Below are 20,115 nucleotides of genomic sequence, written 5' to 3' on the forward strand. Positions count from 1 at the left end.
TGGTCCAGGAGAAGGCAAACCCTTGGCTCACTCCAGCTCCATTCTCGACTCCTGAGGTCGGGGCTTCCGGACCACACAAGGACGTGGTGGACGTCCCTTTCCTCCCAACGGAGCAGAGGCTGAGCAATGAATTAACCCTCTCCAGGTCGTGGAGTTCCAGGGAGGCGGGGGTCAGAGGCAGATGCTTGGTGGCCCCAAGGGAGCTCACGCCTGTGATTCTCTTGGTAGGGATGGCTAGAGCTGGGAGCCCCTCCACTTTCTATGCCTGCCCAGGCCTGTCCAGGCAGTCACAAGACATCAGAGAGGGCTCAGGTTTGGATCAGAAACAGCACTGGGTCCTGCGTCACCTGCGCGCTCTGGACCCAGAAGTTGGGCGTCGATGGGGTGGGTGGGAAGGAGCGGTGCTTGGAAGTTACAGTATCCGGCTCATTCTGAGCCAGTCTAACAGCCCAATCTTGACCGTCTCCCTTCGCGCCCGGTTGGGAGCTGCCAAGAGCCTCCCGACCAGCAGCGACCCCCACACTAGCCCATCCTCCGAACCATCATCTGGGGTGGGGGTCCTGTGGAGGAGGACTCAGTCAGCCCCACCAGCTGCCTCGGACCCTTCCATGTTCCGGGAAGCAAAAACCTTCCCTAAATCGAGAACTCCCTGAGGGCAGGCGCTAGCTGATTTTTCTCTTAGTAATGTCGGAGTTGTGCACACAGTTAAGTGCTCAGTAAAAGCTTTATTCATTCAGCAGCAGTCTCAGCTCTCCAGGCTTCTGGGGGTCTCTAGGCCTGGTTCCCCCCTCCCAGGCAACTTCTTTGCCCCAAATTGGGTGTAAAAAGTGGTTGTGAGTGCAGAGGAGGGATCACGGAGGGTTAACCAGCAGGGGCGTGGGGCCTTAGGTCACTTCTCATGGACTCCCCCGGCTTCGGACTCAGCTCCTCCTGCCTCCACCCCCTCCCCTTCCCCTCCCTCGGTCTCTCCCCCCTTCTCTCCACCTCCCTCTGGGCTCTGATTCTCCAGTTTTGACCCTGCTGCTGCCCCAGGAACCTCCTCCGTAGCTCTGGGTCCCTGGTTCTCAGCCTTCGGGGCTCCCTCCACCTGCCGGTAGATGAGGTAGCCGGGCCCCGAGAGGTCATGGGGCAGGGTGTCCGGAGCCAAGCGGCGGGAGCCCTTCTCATCATGCAGAAAGAGGGCAAAGGTTTCAGGTTTTGGCACCCGGAACTTGGTGGCACAGAGCAGGCACAGCGTGGCGGCCGAGGAGCCCGGGGGTAGGGCCAAGGTTTTGGAGGTGCAGCCATTGATGGGGTCCTGGTAAGCCACCCGAAGGAGATGCTGGGAAAGGGGAAGGACCCAGGGTCAGTGAGACCCTGACACCTGACCAATGGCCAAGGGCTGGGTCCTAGGATATTGTGGGGGAGGGGTGGCAAAGAAGGCTTTCTTCTTTGGGAGGAGGACCCGAGGAGGGGACACAGGACAACGCTGAGCTGTGTGAATTTGGCTTCCTGAGCTTCAGTTTGTTAATCTAGAAAATGGGGATAGTAACCCTGAGCCCACCTTCCTTCTTCGAGTACTTAGAAGCCAGAAAGCGCTATCGAAACACGATTTGCTCTAATGGTTTAACAATAACTGCCCTACTGATGTGAATACAAAGGTGAGCTTCCCTTTTGCTAGTTAATCCTCTAAAGGTGCCCTAAGGGTTGAGGGGCTCTTTCCCTGGCACCTTCAAGTCTCCCCCTCTCTTGGAATACCACAAAATGCCCCCCTTACCCTGAGCCAGGAAATTCCTTGTCTCCCCTCCACCCCTCCTTCCAGGGCTAGCCTAATAATAAGCAGCATCAGTAGAGCTCCCCTTGGGTAGGAGAGAATTGACTAAATGAATTCTTTCACATCTGAAGCAGCACTAACAATTCTAAACCTGGTCCCTGTTAAACAGCTGCCCTTGATGTCAGAAAGATCTGATGTCTGATGTCTGAACTTTGGCACCATCTCCTACCTGGAGACTTTGCACCTGGCTGTCCCCCCTGCCTGTCAAGCCATCCCTCCTCTTATTGATTCAGGCCTTGAGCCACCCCCAACAGGAAGGCCTTGGCATTGACCCTGCTTGGTCACTGATCAGGTGGGAGATGGTGTCAAGTTCAGACTGCCAGACTGGCTGTTTTTCCTGTGTCCTTTTTGTGTGTCCTTTCCTCTCTGAGTCTTCCTGGAAGCTTGGGAGCATGTTTTGGAGAAAAGGGAGACACATGACTGAGTAGTCAGGTGGGGGGGGGGGGGTGGGAGAGGGTGAGGAAGCAGCTAGGGGGCTTGAGACAGGCTGGACAGGAGAGAGAGAGGTGGGTTGAACTGAGAGCTCCATTTCTAGGACTCTGTCAGATTTCCTCATAACTCTATGAAGCAGATATTATCCTCCCCATTTGACAGAGGGTAAAACTGAGACCCATCAGGAAAAGAATTCATGAAGGGTCACTAAGCTAGTGTCAAAGGTGGTCTGCAGAATCCAAGTCTAGACTCATCTTACAAAGTCTGTTCTTTCCAGCTGTGACATTCCACGTTCTAAAGCCTCTCCCAGCCCTGACATCTCTAAGGGCCCTCCCAGATCTCACATTCTGTGCTCTGATTCCTTCCCAATTCTCTGACATTATCTATTTCAAGGTCCTTCTCAGCTGACATTCCATGTTCCAAGGTCCCTCTCAGCATTAACATCTGTTTTAAACTCCTTCCCAGGTCTGACATTCCCTGTTCTAAGGCCCCTCCCAGCTCTGATCCACTGCCCTTCTTTGGCAGGATCCTCAGGTTACCTTGAAGTTCCTGGTGGGAGGGAGTCTGCGTTGCTCCCAGAGGCTGAGGGAGCGTTGGAGCTCTTGGGATGGACTGATGGGCTGTGAGCCAGCCTGGCTCAAACTCCCCAGCAGGGTCAGGCTGGCTGCCAGGCTGGTGAGGCAATAGCCCCCTGAGGACAGGAAGGTCTCAGGTGAGGGTATGGGACAGAAGCTAGTCGAGGCAGGTGGCCGCATTGGGGGAGTAGGACAGGGAGGAGGGAGAGGAGGAATGAGGAGGGGGGTGCTTACCCTCCCCTGTGAGCAGACTGGGCTCAAGCAGTTCTGTTATGTACTCAGTCTCGGGCAGCAGGTCTGGGAGGTCACACTGGGCCAGGACAGCACTGAGCAGAGGCAGGAATTCATCGGCCCCGGCATTCTCCCCTGCCGAGGGAGAAACCCTTAGCCTCCCCTTCTGTCTTTTCCACAGACTACAGCTGGGGAACAAACCCTGCAGGGGCCGGGTGGTTCCTGGGTCAGCCTCACCCCAGCTTCTGGCTCAGGCATACCTGGGGATGTGTTTCTTTTGTGTCCCCTAGTCCCCAGTGGCTATTGGTCTTTCTCTGTTCATCTCCCTGTTCCACAAGGAAGGGGGGTTCCAGCCCAGCCCGGACCCCTCCACTGTTTGGATTTTAAGGTCTTGGGAGGATGAGAGGGATGGGATCTCTGGACAACTGAGCCTTCAGCCCAAAGCTGCACTGGGGGCCTCCTTGGAAGCCAGAAATGCTAGGGGCAGGTAGGGGAGGAGAGGCCATTGACTTCAGGCCAGGAAACCAAAGGAAGACAGCTCTCCTTCCCCCCAGGGCCACTGTGGTCCCTTTTAGGATGGTTTGGGGGAAACTGAGACCCAGAGACTTTGAAGTGGGCAAGCGGATGCTCCAGTTCTCAGTTTGAAGGTCCCTCCTGGCTCTGACATGGTCTGTCATGCATTCTAAGCTCCCTCCCATATAAGATGCCACATGCCCTGTCCTCCATACTGCCCCTTCAGGCAGGTACCTGCCCAGCTGCTCAGGGCCTTGTAGAGTAGCTTGCAGGCCTGCAGGAGACGAGTGACCTTGGCCGTGGGAGAGTAGCCCTGGAGGAGTTTCAGCAGCTTCTGCCGGATACGCTCCATCTCAGATGGGGAGGGGAGACTGAGGCAGCTTCCCAAGGCTCTGGGCCCCTGAGCCCTGGCCAGCTGGAGGCCCTCTACCAGCCGGCCCAAGGATCCATCTTGAGCCAAGCGGAGCCTCAGGCGGGCCAGAAGGAGAGGCCGGAGGGGCTTCAGCACTGAGCGCTGCAGAGATTTCTCTATCACCAGCTCTGGAAAGGGGCAAGAGGAAAGATCCCGGAGGGTAAGGCAGGGAGGGGGCAAGGAGGGAGGGGATGGGCCAGGGAGGGAAGGGGGATTGTAGAGTCACAGAGCTAGCACTCCTAGAGCCTGGAGAGGCTCCTGATCCAACGCTTTAGGGGGAAACTGAGGCTCAGCTAGGATTTAAATCCAGAGCTTCCTACAGCCAAGGTCCTACGCACTGTCCCATGTTGCCCCTCTATGTGCTGGAGGCAGGGGAGTGTGATAAGAGCATTTAGGATGAAATGAGTAGGAAAGTGGGGAGCTAGCATGGGGGAGGGGCAGAACTGAGGAAATAGGGGAGAAATATGGGGATGAGGATGAGCCTGAGGTCTCAGAGCTGGAGGGGGTGCCACTCACCCAGTCTCTCCTCAGCTAATAGCTTTTCTTGGGCCAGTTCAGCCACCATCAGGGTCTGTGCTTGGCTCAGCACCTCCCGCACCTTCTGTAGCTCCTGGGGTTCAGGCCCTGCCCGCACCTTGGTCAGCAGGTCCTGTACGAGTTGCCCAGTGACTGTCTGTCTGTCCCGGGCCAGCTCCACCACAGCTCGGGCCACTTGTCTCTCGGGGGCCAGGAGGGAACAGAAAGCATCACTCATGGACCGAAGCAGCCGGCGCCTCCGCCCTGGGAGAGGGGATGAGCCCGGCCTCCCAGGAGGGCCACCTTCGTCCTCCGAGCTGCTGGGGGAGCCACTGTCCACCTCCTGGAGGGAGGGTAGAGGAGCTGGGCTTGGGCCAGTACTCCCTGGGACCCGGTAGCCCCCTGAGCTTTCCCTTCTCAGCAGCCTGCGAGGGGGTTCAGTTTGAGTCTGGGCAGGAGGACCCCCCGAGGGCAGCGGCACGGGGGGCGGTGGGACAGCAGGGGGGGACAGTGGGCTGGAGGTTTCAGTGGACACCCGAATCTTGAAGCTCCTTTTGAATTTCTCCCGTTTGGCTGGGCCCAAATCCCCAGGAAACAAGGGATTGAAGAAGCAGAGGGCTCCTCCGGTCCCCTGGTCCAGCTCCTCTGGGGACCGAGGTTTCAGGCGGGGAATCGGTGGGGCCTTGGTGGGAGGGACTGCTAGGCCTCCCTGGGCCTTGCTGTTCAGAGAAGAGTTCCAGAACTCTGGGGAAAAGAGAATTCAGAGACCCTGAGCCTCAGTTTCCCCATTTGTAACACAAGGGGCTGGGACTGGCCAGCCCACAGATGGGCTCGGTGATCCCAGTGGCCCCATGGCTCTCCATCTCCCTCCCATCTTTTACATGAGGGGCTTGGACCATCTCAGAGATGGCCCTTTAGGTCTCTTCCAAGGGTAACTGCCCCCAGAAGGGAGCTGGGGGAGATTGAGTCCACTGGGACCCTCCTCTCTGGCTCTGTGGCTCAGAAGGGCAGAAGAGTACAGACCCATTCCCAGATGAGATATAGCTTCTAGCTCCTTGTGGGTGGTAGCCCTGCGGATGGCTCTGGGCAGCTGGAGTTGGAGAAACAGGATGTCTCTGGATGGCAGAGAGGAGACTGAGTCAGGATCTAGGGGAACCCAGGCTCTATTGCAAACAGAGTCCGAGTCGGGATTGGGGGGCTTCCTGGATGGGGAGAAGGGGAGGCGGATGCGGGGGAGTCGGGTCCAGGTTTGCATGTTGTGAGCTCCCCACTGAGTAGGGGGTAGGGGGCACCAGTCTGCTCACCGACTGTGACAGTAGGCGGAGATGAGCTGGATCAGGTCTGGGAACGAGAGTTCAGAGCCCTCCAGGGAGACGCCTGCAAGGAAGGGAAGGTGTCAGTTCTGGGAAGAGGCAGCCCTCTCCTCAGGCTGCCAGCCCCCCCATCCCCTCCCCCACCCCGGGCCTCACCCTCAGGGGTTTCCTGGATGTCGTGGCTGGAGACAAAGGATGGTCCAGAGGCCTTGGGGAGCCTGACACACAGGGCCTTACACTGTCTGGTGTTGGACTTCCGAACCAGGAACGTCTGGTGAGGGAGGGGGGAGGTTCAGAGGGCCAGGGGGCCTGGGCCTCTCCCTCACATACCCCCAGCCTCCTCTTGTCTCCCTCCTCCTCCATCCTTCCTAGCCTCCTGGAGGAAGGCCCATGGCCACCCACCGTCCCTCACCCCAGGGGGTTCCCTCTGTAGCACGTGGAGGGCAGCTGCAGCATTTGCACTAAGCTGTAACCACACGGGCTGGGTGAGAAGCAGCCGCTCTCGCAGGCTCACTGTGCGCCCGGGGCACTGGAGCTGGCCAGTCTGCTCTCCCCTGGCCTCTGGGACATCATAGATGGGGTCTCCAGCCAGGCTGCAAGAAAGAGACAGAGACATGGGTCTGAGAAACAGCTGCCTCTTTTTTGCTGCCAGACCTTCCCTGAGCCTTTGGAGCTGATTCTTCTGGGGTTGGGGAGGGGGGGCGCTCTCCTTCCCACTTGTGTTCCTTGCCTCAGTTTCCTTCCCTGTCCAGTCTCCTCTCCCCACCTCCTGTGTATTCTCCTCTTCCTTGTCCCCTGCATGTTAACCTTCCCCTCACCCCAGTCTCATGAGCGCACGCCCACACACACAAGCACACAGGAACACACACACAGTGGGGAGGGAGACACACACAGGGACACACGCACACACACAGGGACACACACGAGCTCCCAGCCTCCAACTTCCCCAACTTTTCTCCGGGGAGTTACCTGGAAGCAGAGCTGGCTTCCCCAGACAGCTCCATGGTTGGCACAGGGCTCTCCAGAGCCCCTTTTCCCTCCTCTCAAGACTAAGAATCCAGGGCCCGGAGCGAAGGCGCAGTCACATTTCCAGTGAGTAACACTTCCTGAGAGGAGCTCAGCCCTGGCACACCCCAACATGTTAACTCTTCTCTGCCCACAGCACCCCTTCTGGGCCCACGCAGTGCCAGCTGCCTCTGCTCCAGTTAGCACCAGCTGCTCACCATCCCAAGGCGCTCCAGGACCACAATGCCCGGAGCAGCTCGGTTCAACTCTCTCATCCCAGGCTCTCCCCGCCCCCAAACCTGCAGACAGGAGCGGGTTAAGTTGGGCATCTGCCTTGGGCCCACGCAGGGCTTGGTGACTCACCCATGGGGCATCCTTGGGTTCAGTCCCCTCCCTCCGAGAGTGCCCCCTCATGGTTGCATGCTGCCTCCCCCCAGCATCTCTCTTGTAGCTCTTAGGTTGCCATGGTGAGGAGGCTGCATTTCCCCCACATCGTTGCCATGGTAACCACCCCCTTTTTCTGGGGGTGGCACTGACAGCATTAAAGGGGGATGGGAAAAGCCCAGCTCTGAGGTCACCAGTGCACAGCCCAGCTAAGGCCTCTCTGCCTTCTCCCCTCCCACCCAGCTCCTTTTGGGTCCCATCCAGCTGGGCTGGGCCAGGTAGGTCTGGGACACTGGAAGCCACTCCTCCCAGGATGTACATTCCTGAGCTGCCCTGCCCTGCCTCCAGCTGGGGCCTCTCACAGGTCACTGGAGTTAGAGACGCCAGGGGCAAGTGGGCAAGAGCAGGCGCTTGCAGTGAGAGGAACTGGGTTTGGATTCCACCCTTTTTTGGGGTGGGGGGATTAGAACAAGTATTAAACACCTACCATGTGCCAGGTACTGTTCTGAGCATATTACAAATATCCCTTCCTATTTTACAATTGAAGAAACTGAGGCAGACCCAAGTTAGATGACTGACACCATCAGTGACCATTTGCGGGCATATCTGAGCACAGATCCTGACTGCCTGGAGGCTCAGAACTCTACCCACTGTGCGCCTTTCTGTGGCACTTGGTGTGAGCGTGGGCAATTGACTTCTTTCATCATCTGGAACAAGATGCCCTGGTAGGCTCCTAGGACCCGGTGCTTCCTAAAGTCCCTTCCCCTCTGATTTGTGAGGAATACTGAGGGGGAAGGAACAGGAGAGAGCAAGAACGAGCCCTCCTGTCAGGATTCCTGAGCCTGTCTGACCTCTGAGGTCAATCCGAGATCTGCTCCCAATCCAGTTTACAGATTTCTAATCCCTGGTTTGCCTGGGCTCCCGGCTTGTCAGGGTGCCTGCTGGCAGAGAGCTCAGACCATGCTAGCACTACCTTTCTCTGGCCCACAGGCACTGGGGTCTTGAAGGGCCTCTGTCCCCTGCTCCCAGCGGGGGGGGGGGGGGAATGCCCTTCCAGGAGAAGGTGGGTTTTCCCTACCCTGCCAAAGCGGGAGGCCTCATTAAGGTCTCCTGGCAGGAGGGGAGGAAATGCGGGACAGGTACACGAGAGGCAGGGCAGAGCTGTTTTAATTATTAAATTTTAATTATGATTCCATGATTCTAATTCCCAGGACCCTAGAAAACCTGGGCTCCTTCGTTCTCAATCCAAAAATATGTCATTTCAAGGAGCTTCTGAGGAACAGCAGAGATGCCAGCTGGCCCTGGGCCCCTACCCCTGGCAGCCTTGGGTCAACAGCATGGCTTCCAGAGCCCTAGGGGCTGGGCTAGCAAAGGCTGGCTGACACTGGGCCATTCTAAGAGTCTACTGGCTCTGAGTGAAAGTGACAGGAGACCCAAGAGGCCCCCATGTCTGAGGATGGGCATCCAGGACATTTGAGTCAGCCCCACATCTACAGCCCGGTGGCATCCCAGCTGTCAAGAGACCAGACGGTGGAGAAAAGGGTGGTAGAGTTCAGACCATGGAGTCATCTGGTGGCTGGAGGGCCTAGGAGCCGGTCCAGGAGCCCCAGGTGTCCGGTCAGGCCTTGGGTGCAGCTTGTCTGCCCTTCAGGGGCTAGAAGACATGAGATCACCTATGGGCAGTCCCACCTAGGTGGCAGGGCAGTAGCCCCAGGCCAAGAAGGTGGACCTTCTGAAGGAGAGGGAAGCATGTCTAGGTGGGACTGGAGAATGGGACTGGCAGGGCTGTGTGGATGCCCCAGGAAGGAGGGCCAGCAGCCTCAAACAGAGTCTTTTGGGCATCCTCGTTTGAGGATCAGAGCTGTTCAAGGTGGCACTGGAAAGGTTGGATTGCTTGGTGGTTAGCCAGGGTCACAGCCAGAGAGCCAACAAACCCCTCCCCCTCTTCCCCTGAGCAGTGGGAGCTAACATTCCCCACAGGACCACCCCCTTCCTCGACCCTGTGAAGAGGGTGATGGGCAGGCCTGAAGGGGTCACTTCTGCCCTTACCCTCAGGTTTCCTCTTCTGTGGGGACACAGCGACTTTAGCCTGGGGGAGAGAAGAAAAAGTACCCTACTGCCATGCTGCCTCCAAGTCCTTCCTGGCTCAGGGATTAGGGGATGTACCAAGAAGCAAACTTGAGAGATGAGATTTGAACCAGGGCCTTGGATTCCTACCCCAATGGCCTTCCAAGGGGCTTCTAGGCAGGACAGCAGATGGACAGCTGACCCCTCCCCTGCCCTCCCGTCAGGAGCTCCACATGGGGCACAGAGGTCACACCCTCAGCCTTGGGTTAGGGGGCCTCTGCCCCCCTGTACCCTCTTTCCTTCCCTATCTTGAGCTCTGCCCCCCTATACCCTCTTTCCTTCCCTATCTTGACCCTTTGATCACTTCCACTCCACACCCACTGCCTATGGCTGATCACACCTTTCCAAGCCCCAGCTCCCCTACTATCTGCAGCCTTCCCACCTATGGCACCAGTGAACATCACAAAATGGAGCTGACTGGGCCTGCTACAAGGGATGTCATCTCCAGTAGGCACCTCCCCCTAACCCTCCACTGGCTCTTCCCCACATCAGGGCAGCTTCCTCAGACCTGCCCATTCCTCTTCAAGACTTTGATGGCTCCTGCCCCAAGCTTAGACACTTCTGGAAAAATGGAGGCCGTTCAGGGAGAGCCCCACCTGCCCTGAAGACCCATCCTCAGTTCCCATGGATCCAAAGGTCATTTCCATTCAGCTGATTCTGGATTCACCCAGCCCTAAGCCAGCTGAGCTCCAACCTCATGTAGAGAGTACCACCATCCTCTCTCTCAGCCTAGACTCCCCCTGCATGCCACACACTCAACAGACCTCCATAGCCAGGGCCTGTGCCTTCTCAGCCTCCCAGAATACACACCCTTCTCTCCCCTGACACAGTCTGGACTACTGCAATGCCTGCTGGGAGGTCTGCCTGCCTCAGGTCTCTGCCCACTACAGTGATCTCCCTAAAGCATAAGTCTGACCGTATCACCCCCCCCTCCCATTAACTCCAGACTCCCTCCAAACACTAGCACGAGCAAATATAGAACATTCCAAGTCCCCACTCACCTTTCCTGCTTTCACTCTAGCCTCCTGGCTGTTCCCTCCAGCCCCACAGGGGTGCTCCCTCTCCATCTCTGCACAAGCCCACCTTCCTATGGGAAGTCTCTCTGGTCACCCTGAGCTCCAGGGTCTTCCTTCTCCAACCACCCTGTTTAGCCTTCACTAGACCAGGAGCTACTGGAGGGCAGGGATTCCAGGGCTTTGCATAGTGCCTGGCACTCATGTTGCACCAAATGCGTATTTGTGGATGATGACAGCTACCTAGTTAGCGGTGGCAAAGTCCTGACTCTGAGGCAGGCCCTCTTTCCTTGGTCGAACTCCAGCCACTCCATCCAGGCCTGCTTTCCAAAGGACACTTGGACTCTGCCCCTGGGAGTGGAGCAGGGTGCCTTACCTTCTGATCTAAGCCTCCCTTCTGCCTGCTGCCACTCCCTGCACCCTCCCCAGGGCAGTGATTGTGTCTGCCCTTAGCAGACTGTCCCAGGCGGCCTCTCCTAAAGGCCCCTGCTGGGAGGGCACCAGATAAGAGAAGTCAAAGCAGCCATCGCCTGCCCCTGGCTGCTCTCCTCATCTGCCTACCTTCTTAATGGCTGTCCAGTCCTCCAGAATGTCCACATCCTCCAGCATGTAGACGATATAAGGACCTGGAGAGGGCGTGGGTCAAGGAAACTAGAAGCTAGGCCTGGCCACCCACATTGGCATTGCCCCCACCTCTGCCATCCTCCAGGTCACTTGAATAATCATCATTGTATAGAGAGACCCACCCCCAAGCCAATCAGGGCCAGGCCTCAGGGACCTCAGAAGTCATCCTTCTCAGGCTACATTCCTTATTCAATCACCTCTGGACTCTAAGCTGGACTCCTGAAGCCTCCCCCTGGGTCTCAGGCCTCCACAGGACTCCAGGGTGGGTCCTCCCATGGCCCAGGCCATTCCCAGCTTAGGTGGTTCCCAACTGCCTTGGACTGAGTACAACTTCCCTATCTGCTTGGCATTTAAAGGGACCCTTCCAGTGGGACAGCCTCCACTTTGGGAGCCTGTGTCTCCAGCCTCCATGCCCAGCCTCCTCTCACCCCACTACAGAAATCCTGGCTCCTTCCCGGGCCCAGGGGTCCCATCCCTATCTGACTCCAACATTCTTGTGGGGCTTTTCTCTGGACCTAAAGCTCCCAGGGGCAAGGACAGTTTGGGCCTGCAGTCCCGGGCACACAGCAGGTACCTAATGTGTGCCAGGTGAATCCCCTCTCCTTTCCAGTGCTCTGATGTCACCTGGCATAACCCCCACAACTGCCAGGGCTGTGATTCCAGTTCCCTCCCCTGATGTTGACACAGCCCAGAAGGACCACCTAAGGCCTGAAGCAGTGACTGACTTGCCCAGGGAAGGACAGCCAGGATGTGTCAGAGCCAGGACCTGAAAAGGGCCTCAGAATGGAAGCTCTAAGGGGCCCCACCTCATCTTCACAGGAAGGATGTGCAGGTGCCCCAGGTTGGAGCTGGGCTTCTGTCCTTTGGGCCCAGCCCTTCATAACCTGTGCAGAGCAGGAGGCCCAGAATGTTGAGCCTCTAAGATTCCTTCCAGGTGTGAGCCCTGCCCTCCCTGCAGAGTATGGCACAATCCCTTCCTTGCCTCTTGGGCTCTGGGCCCCTTGTATACTGGCTTGCCTCGAGGGGCCTCCACCAGGGCCCCTGTGATATAAGGATACCAGAGACGAGCGGGGCCTTCTTCCTCTTGCCTGACTGCAGGGTCTCCCAGGATCTTGAGCTGCCCTTCGGGTGCACCTTGTCATCCCACCATTCTGTGCCAGAGAGGGAGAGTCAGCAGGCTGCCCTCACCCCATACCCTACCAGGTTCCCCCTCCCCCACCTCACCAGAGCTGATGTCTAGGCTCTGGCGGTCCTCCTCGAGGCGCTGAATCCGCTCCTGGAGCTCCCCCTGGAGGGCATCATACAGCAGCAGCCGCTCACTCTGAAAAGGAAGCCAGCGGTCAGGCATGGGGGCACCTGTGCCCTTGCCTCTGGCTCTGCTGTACCCCCTTCCCACTCACCTCCAGGTGCTGCCGGGCTCCCTGAAGCTCACATTCATACTTGGTCCTGATCACATCCAGACAGAAGCCCTTGTAGATGCCTGGGGGGAAGAGAGAAAGAGCAGATCTTGACCGGTGGGTGGCACCTCCCAGGCAGATGGTACCTCAAGAAAGGTGGTGGTGGGGACAGGGCCTGAGAGAGAAGGAACAGCTCCCCTGGGAAGGGGAGAGACAGCTTCCAGGGGCCCAGGGTCAGGGCACTCACCTGCCACCTGAATTCGAATCTTGAGACTTCGCTGCAGTCCTCCAAGGGGCTGGGTGTACTCAGGTGCCCGTTCGGCCCCAACCTCTTCTAGCCGAAAACGTACCTGGCTCAGTCGCTCCTTGAACAGCCTGAGAAACAAGAGTCAAAGAATGCCACCCACCTCTACCATCTCATTGGACAGAGAGAGAAACTGAGGCCCAAGGTCACCTAGAAAGTTAGTGGCAGAGTCAGGATTCAGCCCCATGTCTTCCAAGCCCTCTTATCATGCCATGGCAAGGTTGCACCAGCATGGTCCCCTGCCTCTGGGGGGGCGGGGTGTCAACTCAGCTTCAGGGGATCCAGGAATGCCAGGCTTTGAAAGGGGAGCAGGGAGGCAGCTCCCTGAACTCACTTCTCCTTGAGTTCTGAGAACTGCTTCTCCAGGTCCGACATCTCATCGAGGCACTCGACGCGGCGACGTTCACAGTCCTCATCATCCATTTCTGCAGGACACAGGGCCGGTCAGTCTGTCCCAGCAGGAGCAGTGCGGGGTGGGGTGGAGGTGAGGACAGGGGTCCCAAAGGCTCACCTGAGCTCTCGCCATCCGACTCTGTCTGGCTGGCACTCTGCTCGTCCTCACTGCCTTCCTCCTCCTCTTCCAGCCCGTTCATCTCTGGGGCAGAGTCCCCATCCCTGTCCCCATCCCCCTCCAAGGTTTTGGCTTCTTTGCTCAGGGGCTGGCTCGGCATTGTCACTCTGAGAAGAGAGGGCATCTTTTGGGACCATACTTTGCCTGCCGTAAAACCCTACAGAACCGTGGGCTAAGACTAATTTAGCTCTGTAAAATAACAAGACTGGACGAGGTCACTCAGGTCTCTTCTAGTCCCAAGTTTCCACTCCTCCCAACTCTGAAGCCAGGAATGAACCTGCGGTGGGCACAACATGATGCTGGCACCTCAGAGAGTGCCAGGGCCTTGCTCAGGGTCACATGGCAGGTAAGGGCCAAAGGGCAGAAGGAAACCTTCATGATTGTGGGTATCATTGCTAAGGCAAAGTAGCCAGGGAGTCACTTGCCCTGGGGGTTGGGTGGTGGGTGGTGGGTGGGTAGGGCTCTCAGTTTCCTCAATCTTCATAAGAGGACACAGGACTAGGTTCTCTGGGGGCCGTGTCCAGCACTTTCCAGGGTGCCCCAATTAGACATGGGGTCTGAAGGCTTGGCTTCAAAGCCTGGCTTTGCCATTTCACAGGGATTGCAGGGAGTACTGGACAGAAGGCTGGACTTGGGATCTGGAAAAACTGGGCTCAAATCCTGTCTCAGACACTCAGACAAGTCACTGCCCCTCTTTGTCTGTTTCCTTTTCTGTAAAATGAGGATTGGACTAAACTCCCTTCTGAGTTGAAATCTATGTCCTTTTTACCTTGGGCTAATCAAGTCACCTCTGGTGGGTCTCAGTTTCCCCATCTAGGGTTACCCTCAGGGAGCTCCCATTCAAGTGTACATAATGTGTACTCATGTACAGGTGAGGGGGAGGGGTGTCTGAGACACCAGAGAACCAGGGAAGGTAAGAGATGTGGGGGTGGGGGGCAAGCCATCAATGGCAAAGGCAGAGAGGAGAGAGGGAGTTCAAGGGGTAAAGATGAGTCGGGAGGCATGAAGGTCAAACAAAGAAATCTCTATCCCACCCTCCAGGTGGTGCACCAGGTGGTGACAGGGCAGGGAGGAAAAAACCAGCCTGGAGCTGAGGCTCCTGCCAGGGGATCCAGGCTGGGGGACGATGACCCTGGCTCTCAGCCTCCAGTCTGTCCTGGGAGAAGGTGAGCCCAGCCCAAAACAATCAAATCTTTACCTTCCCAGCCTCTGGCTGAGCCACACCACAGACCAAGGAAGGCAAAATCAAGCTGGACTCTAAAGTGAGACCCCATTTAAAGAGTCCCAGGCCCTCACCAGAAATGTCTAAGTCCAAAGGGGTCCAGCTGTCCTTCTCTGAAAGGGAAATCTACGAACTGCCCACCTCTCCCCCCAGGCTCCCCCATCTAAGCAGTTAGAGCCCAGATTCCCAGGGGCCCACACGACCCAAGGAAATTCCATGCAGATGAGTTACAGGAAGCTGCTTTCCACAGAAGACCTTTTTAGACCCTAAATTAGCTCTTCCGGTGCCCTTAAAGGTTAATAACAAATAACATTGCCAGAGCGCTGGAAAAAAAGAACCACCGACTGGGTGCTGGGGACAGCGCAAATCCTTTACAGTGTTCACAACAACCTTGGGATGTAGGAGCGATTATTTCCATTTCCAGCTCAGGAAACTGAGGCAGACAAAAATTAAGTGAGTTCCCCAGGGTCACATCACACACAGCAAGTAAGTGTCTGAGGCTGGATCAGGTCTTCCTGACTCCAGGCCTAGTCCCTGACCCACGGGGGCCACCTCTAATTAGATTAGTTCATTTGGTCCACACCACACCTGTGGGGGGTGGGTGCTATTATTATCTGTACCCTACAGAGAAGAATGGGAACGAGAACTAGGCTAACCCTGCCCAAACCCGGGTCCTGCTCCTTCCACAGTCTCATTCCTGCTGCAAGACAGAATCTGCCTGGTCCTCACAGTGCCTCAGGCCCCTGTGCCCAGACTGGGCCTTGGACTGGAGGGGGCAGGGGAAGGCTTTTCTCCCTATTTTCCACCAGCTACATTTTGGACCCAGGGACCTTGACCATCCTGGCTGCCCACCTCAGGACACTCCGCAGCTTCTTTATCCTTCATAAATAGTAAGCAGACCCCCAGAACTGAGTACCATACTGCTGAGGAGGAGGTGGAGGAGGAGGGGGAGGAGGAGGAGGAGGAGGTGTGCCTGAGGTCTGGTGACTGGGAGAGAACACAGAGGGGTGGGTCCCCTCCACCTGGGGGGCTGCTGACTCATCCTGGGTCCTTCGATCTCCTCCAGACCCCCGGATCTTTCTCACAACCGCTGCCCATCGTCCCTACCTAGGTATCTTACTAAATTAGCCCAGGCTGGATCCTGGCTCTGGCAGCCTCTACGGTGGCATCCCTGCGGCCAAACATCCTGCACACACGGCACCATTCGGCCAGTCATTGATCCGAGGGAAGGGGCCTGGGGCCACGCGCAGGTCCCCGGTGCCCCCTGGGCACCCCTGCCCAGTGCACGGAGCCGCTCCTGGTCATGGGCAGCTTCGGACCGAATGGTCCTCTCTCTCCAAGCATCCACGCGCGACGCACTTGGCTGAAACCTGCCCCAATTCTCCAGGCACTCCGGCCTGTGGGCAGCCCGGCCTCCGCTCGGACGTGGCCACGGCGGGGGGCACCCCACCCCCACAGACACCTCTCTGATTTCGGGGTGTATCGCAAGTCTCCATTCCCGGAGGGGCCCCCTCCGCTTTTAGCCTCCGGGGGTCAGCAGACGGTGAGCCCCAGGGCAGGGCCGGCCGGGGTGTCCCCAGCATGAAGCCTACGTTGGGCGGCAGCCCCAGGGGCAGCCGGGGAGGGCCATTTTACAGAGAAGGCAACTGAGGCTCAGAGAGGCCCAGGGGCTCCCCTGGCGCCGGGTGCCGCGGGGCTCCTGACCACCCTCCCCCCGCCCGGAGCAATGGTCCGGTCCGGGCCTATGGAACCCTCCCCGGCGGACGCTACCACCGCTCGCGCCGCGGGGAGGGAGGGGGGCGCGGCCGGGACGAACCTTTCGCGGGGGGTCCAAGATCCAGGCGGCCGCTCCGGGAGGTCCTGGGTCGGGGGGAGGGGAGGGGACGAGACAGACGCGGCCGGCTGCGGGCAGTGTCCCGGAAGTCTCGCCCAGGGCCCCACCCACCGGGGAGGGGCCGAACACGCCGGGACCCGCCCTCCGAGGAGCGAGCGGGAACCGCTGTTCTACGTCATCAAGGAGCGCCGAGCCGCGAGGGACTCTGGGACGCCGTCGGCGCCCCGCGTTTCCATAACAACCGGGAACGCTCCTGCGGCCTGTTAACTTGCGGCGGTGCAGGACCGTGGGAATTTTCCTCTTCCGGCGTGCGCTCCGGGAATGCAGCCCCAGGGCCCGTCCAGGCCTGACCGCCCCGCCCCCCGCGCTCGGGGCAAATGGCTAGAGCAGCAGCCACTCCCATCGCCCCCTAAGGCTACTACTGGCTTTGTACAGAGGGGGAAACTGAGGTTCCCGGGAAAGGGACGTAATAAAGAAACATACCTACAGTTACATAGGACTTTAGAGCTTGTACTGCAGCTTGTAAAGCCAGTCTTTCCTTTGGGTCTTACAACCACCCGGGGAGAGAAAATACTACACACACAATTGTTACTGCCGTTTAACAGATGAGGAAACTGAGGCTCCAGAGTGGTTTGCTCAGACCTTGGGTCTGTCATGACTTCCAACGTTCACGATGACGCTGGAAGGGAACAACACCGAGACACTGGTGCACTTGAACACTGCTTTATTGGCATATTGTCATCCAAGTCAAAATTCCTGGCTCTGTACCTATTTGGGATGGGGGTTTCCTCTCACCAAGGGGGTTCTTTCCCCACCCAGCCTGATTCCCAGGGCCGTGCCAGTCACAGATGCCAAATCTTAGAGCTGGAACAAGTCTCCTATTCCAGCTCTCTCTTTTTACAGACATGTAAACAGACTCGGAGAGGAAGGGATTTGCTGAAGGGTCACACAACAAGTCCGAGGCAATGTTGGGGCTGGCGTCCAGGACTCTCAACCTCCTTCTTCCCCTTAAATCATCAGATTCAGAGGTGAAAGGGACCTTGGTCATCTGGTCCAACTCTCTCATTCTACTGATGGGGAAACTGAGGCCCAGAGAGGGGAGGAGAGTGGCCCAAGATAAGTGGTGAGATAAAGGGCAGGGACCTAGGGATATGTAAAATGAGAAGAATGAAGACTTTTGGCAGCTATCTCTGAACCACAATTCAAGCTTCCTGAATTGAATGAAGCTTATTTCTTCTCCCAAAGTCCCCACTCCCTTTCCAAATCCCTTCTTGTCCCCCACTCCCCAAAAAATCTTACCTCTTGGCTTTGTCACATCAGTGCTCATCACCCACCTAAAAAAGGCCCACCCCCAGGGTGAAGGACTGGGTTAGCCCCTCTTGCCTCCCACAGGCTTGAGGGGGAAACCTGAAGAGCCAAAGGCCCCAGCCCTGCCTTTGGAGGCTGCTCTCTAGGTGGGTCGGCAGATCAGCATCTCCTGGGAGAGTCTGGGTACTTCATCTTCAACTCCTGTTTGAACTGGCGGAAGAGGATTTTATTCCGTTGATTCTCTGCCTCCTTCTGGGGGTGGAAGTCCCCTGGCATCTTGAAGCCCTTGTGGACCAGGAAAGCATCATTCAGCACCTCAAACTCATACCCTGCTACGTGGAGCTCACAGGCCTGGGAGGGAAGAGGGGGAGAGGAAACGGTCAAACTGGCCCTGGTTATCCTCCTGCCACCCCCATCAGCTCTTACCAGACACCTTTTGTCAGCCCCTTCCCTCCCACCCCAGGGAGAGAGCGACCGGCACCTGGCTGATGCGGTTGAAGCCATACTGCCGAAACCTCTCATCGTAGGAGGGCACTGCGCCTCCGGCCACATAGAAGGGCTCCCAGGGGTCCTGCCAGGTCACGCGGTAGGCAGGTCGCAGGGGTCCCCCTGGGGGCAAGGTGAGCCATCGAGAGTAGTTGGTGGGGGCGTGGCATCGAGGGCACAGTTCAGCATAGAATGGGCGAACGTGCCCCATCTTAAGGAAGCGCATCAGCTCGATTTTGGTGCGGGGGACCCGAACCCCCTGGCGGATCTCGAAGGCCGGAACCACCAGTGCCCGGCCTGCCCTGCCCTCGCCCAGGGCCAGCAGCTCCAGCAGGCCGGTCCAAAGCCCATCGCTGGGCACCATGTCCACGTCCACGACGAGGGCATGGCCGGCGCCCTCCCGGGCCACGTTTCGAAGGAGGTTGTTGGGGTAGGAGACGTTGGTGGCCAGCGCGTAGTTGCGACCTGAGCGGCTCCGGGCGCCCATGCTGGTGAACACATCTGTGCAGCTGCTGAGGCGTGCGAATTCGCCCGGCTCCCGCGGGTCAGGCACTGCGGCCTCGGTGCGCGCAGGGCACACCAGGTGCATGGTGAGGCGGTCGCGCACGGCCTGCGTGCAGAGAGCGCCCAGCGCGTAGGTCAGCACCGTGGCCAGCTGCGCCTCGTCTGGCCTCGCAGCGAACACGGCCACTGCCAAGGGCCCGGCCCAGCGCTCCAGCAGCGTGCCCACGTGGCCCAGGTTGCTGAGGCTGGCGTGGGTGGCGAGCAGCAGGGCGTCGCGCGGGCGGCGCGAGGGGTCCCCTAGAACGTGCCGGTACACGCGGTAGTCCCCGCTGGCGTCCAGGGCGCCGCCGGCGGCCAGCACGGCCCGCAGCTGCTCCTTGGCGCTCTCGGCCGCGCGGCGCTGCAGACTGGCACCCAGGGCCGCCCCGCCGGGGAACAGCTGCCCGTAGCGGCGCCGCTGCTCGCGCCCGTGCAGCCCGGCCAGCAGCGACAGGTAGACGAATTGCAGCAGCGCCACTGCCAGCAGCGCCGCCAGTGCCAGCTTGTAGGCCGAGCAGCGGCCCGCCGCGTGCCCGCCGCCCGCCGCCGCCGCCGCCACTGCCAGCGGGTTGGGCATCGCGTGCCGCCCAGGCCTCCCGGGGCAGGAGGCTGGGGAGGAGGCGAGGAGCGGAGGAGGGAGGCCAAGCCGGGCGAGCGAGCGCACCGCGGATGCAGCTGCCGCCGCCGCCGCCGCTATCCCTGCTACTGAGACTGTGGCCAGCCGGGCACTGGGGGGCCGCCGCGGAGCGCACTCTCGCCCTCTGCCCAGCGGGAGGACGCACTGCAGCCGCGCGCCCCACGGCGAGCCCCGCAGCTGTGTGTGGCCCACGCAGATGTGCGGTGTGTGTGTGTGTGTTGGGGGGTAGAGATGCCCAGGTTCTAACAGGAACGAGAGAGAGGGGCCCGTGGCCTGGCTGGCAAACCCAACCTTTCTGGAGGGGAACAAGGCGCCTAGGGGTGGGCTGGCAAACTGCCCTGTGCCTTCCTCCCTTGCAGAAAAGAAAGGGGGGAAGGAAGCGCTCGAGGCTTCGCTTGCAACTTCCAGGCAGTGCCTCAGGCAGCGTGTCCTCCCTGGCACAAAGGCTCGTGGCTCCCTAGGAATTGCCAGGAAGGGGACGCGACACCGGCAAGCCCCCTTTTCGGCCGCACAGGGCGCGCCAAGCTGGAGTCGCAAACACATGTGACCGTGGAAGGACACCCTGACACCTGCGCCCGGGTTTGCAGGTTCCCACTCTAGTTTGCACTCCCGCAATCTTTTCGGGGGGTGGGGGGAGGGACGTGCCCACAGCTATCCACAGAGGCCTGCGGAGGGAGGGATGTTTCCTGGTCACTCGGCAGTCGCGGCCACCCTTTGAAAGGAAAACGCGAGCATGGAGCAGGAAACGAGCCCCTCCCAGGGGTCCCTGTGCCGCGCCTCTCCTGGCATCAGAGATCCCCCGCCCGGCCCGCAGAGGAGGGGAAAGGCTGGCGCGGTGCTCTCCGCAGCCGGACG

At 58.8% G+C, this 20,115-nt stretch overlaps 3 protein-coding genes and 1 long non-coding RNA gene across 11 annotated transcripts; 1 reads left to right on the forward strand and 3 right to left on the reverse strand.

The window, feature by feature from the left end:
• Positions 1–705: 705 nt before the first annotated feature.
• Positions 706–7,640, reverse strand: RIN1 (Ras and Rab interactor 1). Of its 3 annotated transcripts, XM_072639181.1 has the most exons (10): positions 6,775–7,252; positions 6,218–6,398; positions 5,962–6,076; positions 5,797–5,869; positions 5,516–5,607; positions 4,493–5,236; positions 3,799–4,104; positions 3,055–3,186; positions 2,785–2,936; positions 706–1,321 (listed from the first exon to the last, which is right to left on the reverse strand). In XM_072639181.1, the coding sequence occupies exons 1-10, from the start codon at positions 6,807–6,809 to the stop codon at positions 890–892; spliced, it is 2,262 nt and encodes a 753-aa protein (XP_072495282.1). In that variant the 5' UTR covers positions 6,810–7,252; the 3' UTR covers positions 706–889. The 3 variants fall into 3 exon arrangements, with proteins under 3 accessions (XP_072495282.1, XP_072495280.1, XP_072495281.1); XM_072639179.1 differs by lacking the exon at positions 6,218–6,398 and having other exon boundaries at positions 6,775–7,640; XM_072639180.1 differs by lacking the exons at positions 2,785–2,936; positions 6,218–6,398 and having other exon boundaries at positions 1,053–1,321; positions 6,775–7,640.
• Positions 7,641–8,356: 716 nt separating this feature from the next.
• BRMS1 (BRMS1 transcriptional repressor and anoikis regulator) lies at positions 8,357–16,716 on the reverse strand. Of its 3 annotated transcripts, XM_072639185.1 has the most exons (11): positions 16,269–16,716; positions 13,171–13,337; positions 12,994–13,084; positions 12,603–12,730; positions 12,359–12,438; positions 12,183–12,279; positions 12,017–12,109; positions 10,896–10,960; positions 10,578–10,685; positions 9,244–9,283; positions 8,357–8,848 (listed from the first exon to the last, which is right to left on the reverse strand). In XM_072639185.1, the coding sequence occupies exons 2-9, from the start codon at positions 13,328–13,330 to the stop codon at positions 10,578–10,580; spliced, it is 822 nt and encodes a 273-aa protein (XP_072495286.1). In that variant the 5' UTR covers positions 13,331–13,337; positions 16,269–16,716; the 3' UTR covers positions 8,357–8,848; positions 9,244–9,283. The 3 variants fall into 3 exon arrangements, with proteins under 3 accessions (XP_072495286.1, XP_072495284.1, XP_072495285.1); XM_072639183.1 differs by lacking the exon at positions 10,578–10,685 and having other exon boundaries at positions 16,269–16,702; XM_072639184.1 differs by lacking the exons at positions 10,578–10,685; positions 16,269–16,716 and adding an exon at positions 15,560–16,244.
• Positions 13,337–17,377, forward strand: LOC140524584 (uncharacterized). Of its 3 annotated transcripts, none has more exons than XR_011973768.1 (4): positions 13,337–13,576; positions 14,272–14,905; positions 15,142–15,342; positions 15,519–17,377. It is a non-coding gene; the product is annotated as an uncharacterized lncRNA (long non-coding RNA). The 3 variants fall into 3 exon arrangements; XR_011973769.1 differs by having other exon boundaries at positions 14,272–14,396; positions 14,748–15,342; XR_011973767.1 differs by having other exon boundaries at positions 14,272–15,342.
• Positions 16,994–19,818, reverse strand: B4GAT1 (beta-1,4-glucuronyltransferase 1). Of its 2 annotated transcripts, XR_011973766.1 has the most exons (3): positions 18,076–19,818; positions 17,586–17,945; positions 16,994–17,429 (listed from the first exon to the last, which is right to left on the reverse strand). XR_011973766.1 is itself a non-coding variant. In XM_072639182.1 (2 exons), exons 1-2 carry the CDS (start codon positions 19,801–19,803, stop codon positions 17,754–17,756), a joined length of 1,920 nt encoding a protein of 639 aa, XP_072495283.1. In that variant the 5' UTR covers positions 19,804–19,818; the 3' UTR covers positions 16,994–17,753. The 2 variants fall into 2 exon arrangements, 1 of the variants encoding a protein (XP_072495283.1); XM_072639182.1 differs by having other exon boundaries at positions 16,994–17,945.
• Between the last annotated feature and the right edge of the window lie 297 nt (positions 19,819–20,115).

The sequence above is a fragment of the Notamacropus eugenii genome, chromosome 2 (assembly GCF_028372415.1).
Source record: "Notamacropus eugenii isolate mMacEug1 chromosome 2, mMacEug1.pri_v2, whole genome shotgun sequence".
Lineage (NCBI taxonomy): Eukaryota > Metazoa > Chordata > Mammalia > Diprotodontia > Macropodidae > Notamacropus > Notamacropus eugenii.